Source organism: Rhagoletis pomonella, unplaced genomic scaffold (assembly GCF_013731165.1).
Source record: "Rhagoletis pomonella isolate Grant_MI unplaced genomic scaffold, Rhpom_1.0 Rhpom_scaffold_00320, whole genome shotgun sequence".
In the NCBI taxonomy this organism is placed as follows: Eukaryota; Metazoa; Arthropoda; class Insecta; order Diptera; family Tephritidae; genus Rhagoletis; species Rhagoletis pomonella.
Window position 1 is genome coordinate 1 of NW_023458874.1, and position 3158 is coordinate 3158.

Here is a 3158-nt window from a genome sequence, read left to right on the forward strand (position 1 = left end):
AAGCGCGACGTTGCTAGAATTTATGGAACGGAATCCGGACATAGCCAGAGGCCACGCCAAAGGTGATCGGGTGAAAGTCGAGCAGCAATGGCAAGAGCTTTAAATAGTCAGGGCCCATATAAGGATGTCAATGGTTGGAAAAAGGTAGAATTAATAAATAAATACAAATACAATGTTGATAAATTTAAAGAAGAAAATTTAAATTTAAATTTTAAATTGTGTTCAAAATAGACTTTCACTGATTGGAAGTGTGAGGTGCGTAAGAAACTTGCACATAACCGCAGGGAATCTACCGAGACTGGTGGCGGAATTTTCAATAAGTATTCTCTGACTGAAGCTGAGGAAACTCTTGCGCGTATTACGGGAATGTACACGGTAGTGCAGGGTATTTCCGAGACTACATCCTTTGGGCTGGATGAAACAGTGGACTTGGAGGTGGAGGTACTAGATTTAACTGAGGAAGAAGTGATGCCCTCAACTTCCACAGGCCAAAAACGGGCACGACACGATATTCAGGCATCGACTCCAAAAAGAAAAAAAGAAACTTCCTTACTGGTAATAGTTTATTAAGATATTCTGTTATCCAGCATAACATTGTGTTCATTTTCAAGGACTGTCTCAAGGAATCCCTGGAGTTACAAAAAAATTTCTGGATTCGTTGATGGAAAACCGAGAAGAGAACCTCGCAGCCATGCAACGTTTCTGTGACGCAATGGAAAAAACGAACGAAACGTTGGATGGCATCAGAGAAGACTTTAAAAATCACCATGAAAATATAGAAAGAATACTACATAAAAAATAGCAACATTTCTTTGTAAATACGAATTTCTTAATTTATGTATGAATTTGTTTTGTTTTGATTTATTTTTTTAAATTATTTTCATGTATTAGTTTTTAGTACAAGCTTGTAAATATGAATTTCTTTATTTATGTATGAATTTGTTTTGTTTTGATTTATTTTTTTAAATTATTTTTATGTATTAGTTTTTAGTACAAGTTTTCTTTAAAGTATATTTTAAGATGAAATGAGTCAATAAAAATGGTCCAGTAAATTTCTTTTATTCTTTTTACATTTATTTCATTTAAATTAAATAAATTTAATTACGAAATAACACTTCACACTTCAAAAAAAACCATATAACTGAAAGTTTGAAGCTTTGTAACAAATTTATAAAAATTAGTTAAATTTTCATCAAATATAAAACTCAGTATTTTTAGAGAAATGTTTGACATGTAGTCCTATAGCCCATTTAATTATAGTTTATGGAGTTTTAAGTAACGGTGTTACGCATTTTCTTCCAACTATAAACTGTAATAAAATCGTCTTTAAGACTACATGCCAAACATTTTGCTAAAAAAAAAGATTAAGCAATTCGAAACTTTTATGAAAATTTTACTAAATTCTGTTAATTTGTTACAAGGTTTGAAACTTTCCGTTACATATGTATGTGAAGTATTATTTCATAAACAAATTTATTATATAAAAAAATTGAAGAAACTTACTGCGCGATTTTCACTGCCACTAACTGTGTGTCTGTATATGCGAAAAAAATATAAAAGACATTGAAAAATGAATAAATTTATCTGAACTTCAAACTGTAAGATTGTTTGCTATTTCATTTCTGACACGAACTCCTTCGTTATATAACGATGATACTCTTTCATCATCGATATTATTTTCGTTGTTCATATTTTGGAAATTAATATTTTCAGTAATATTTTCTTCATCGAAGTTAACGTTGTAGTGTCTACACACATTGTGAAGTGCGCAACAGACATTAATAATTTTAACAACTTTTTGTGGACTGTAGTGCAAGCAACTAATTAAACAACGAAATCGAGATTTTAAGACGCCTATAGTTCGTTCAACAATATTACGCGCAGAAGCGTGTACTACATTAAAGTTATGCTCTATTGTATTGGCAATTGGATTCCTAAATGGAGTTATCAAAAATGGTTCAATGCCATAACCACTATCGCCCAACAAATGAAAACAACGCTCGCCACCCCGATATTTTGCCACAAAATGAGAATATGCATTGCTGAGCTTCCAGATAAAAGAATCGTGGCTGGAGCCGGGATGCGTTGCATCAACAGCTTGAATTGTCATGTTGTGATCACATATCTGCAATTTATTATTTAAATAGAGAGACTCGTAAACAAAATAACGATATGTTCATGTACATATATACTCACAATCATAGCATTTATGCTGAAATAACCCTTCCTATTGTAATACGAGGGGGCATCCGTTAGTGGCTTTATTAATTCGATGTGGATGCCATCAATGCACCCGATTACACCAGGTATCCCCCATTTGTTAAAAAAAAATGATTTACATTGGCGTCGCTCACTTTCTGACACATTTAGCTTGATCCACTTTTGGCAGAGTTTCCATTCGAGGACGGTAAGCACATTGCCAATAACTTTGGAAACAGTGCTACGACCTAATTGGATATTTGCATCTGTTCCTACTGACCTCTGGTAACCTCCTTCACCAAAGAACCTCAGTGTGGCAGCCAATTGAATAATAGGTGGAATGGACATATTTTTTAAGTATGGTTCCACTTCACTTAATACCATGGAGAACGCATCCTTATTTAGACGGTATTGAGCAACAAATCTATATAAAGATTAAATCAAATTACACTGGACCACAAATTTCAACTTTTTCTCTTTACCAGAAACGCCGTTATGAAATTCTTATGTAAAATCACCCCCTGATTCCGAAAATCAAGGTTATTTTTAATTCTATGGTACCGTTTTTGAGATATTTGAAATTTACCGTTTTTGCAAAAAAAAAAAAATTGGGTCCACTTTATCATATATATCTCAAGAACGAATTAAGCAATTCCTAAACGGTTTGAAGCTTTTAAAAGGTAATAAAATTTTCTATAAACTGTGCATACAACACTTTTTGCTAGGCCCTGTAGATTCAAAGATAACGAACAATCATTACCGATTTTTTCAATTTTTTTTGTAAAAATATAAAAAAAATTGTACTTTGCGGGGAAGGATGTCGAAAACCTTTTATTTTTTTGCAGATTTTTCTCCCTAAGCTCTGTTGTATTACAAAAAAAATAAGCTATCATCGAAGAAAATCGATGCAAAACTACGTAAGTTATAAGCGATCAAATAAAAATACCCAGGTTGCGCAA

The 3158-nt window shown here is 32.7% G+C and overlaps 1 protein-coding gene across 1 annotated transcript; it reads right to left on the reverse strand.

Moving 5' to 3' along the window:
• Positions 1-1591: 1591 nt before the first annotated feature.
• LOC118750605 (putative nuclease HARBI1) lies at positions 1592-2263 on the reverse strand. Its single transcript, XM_036485346.1, has 2 exons — positions 2197-2263; positions 1592-2125 (listed from the first exon to the last, which is right to left on the reverse strand). The coding sequence occupies exons 1-2, from the start codon at positions 2200-2202 to the stop codon at positions 1592-1594; spliced, it is 540 nt and encodes a 179-aa protein (XP_036341239.1). The 5' UTR covers positions 2203-2263.
• Positions 2264-3158: the final 895 nt, after the last annotated feature.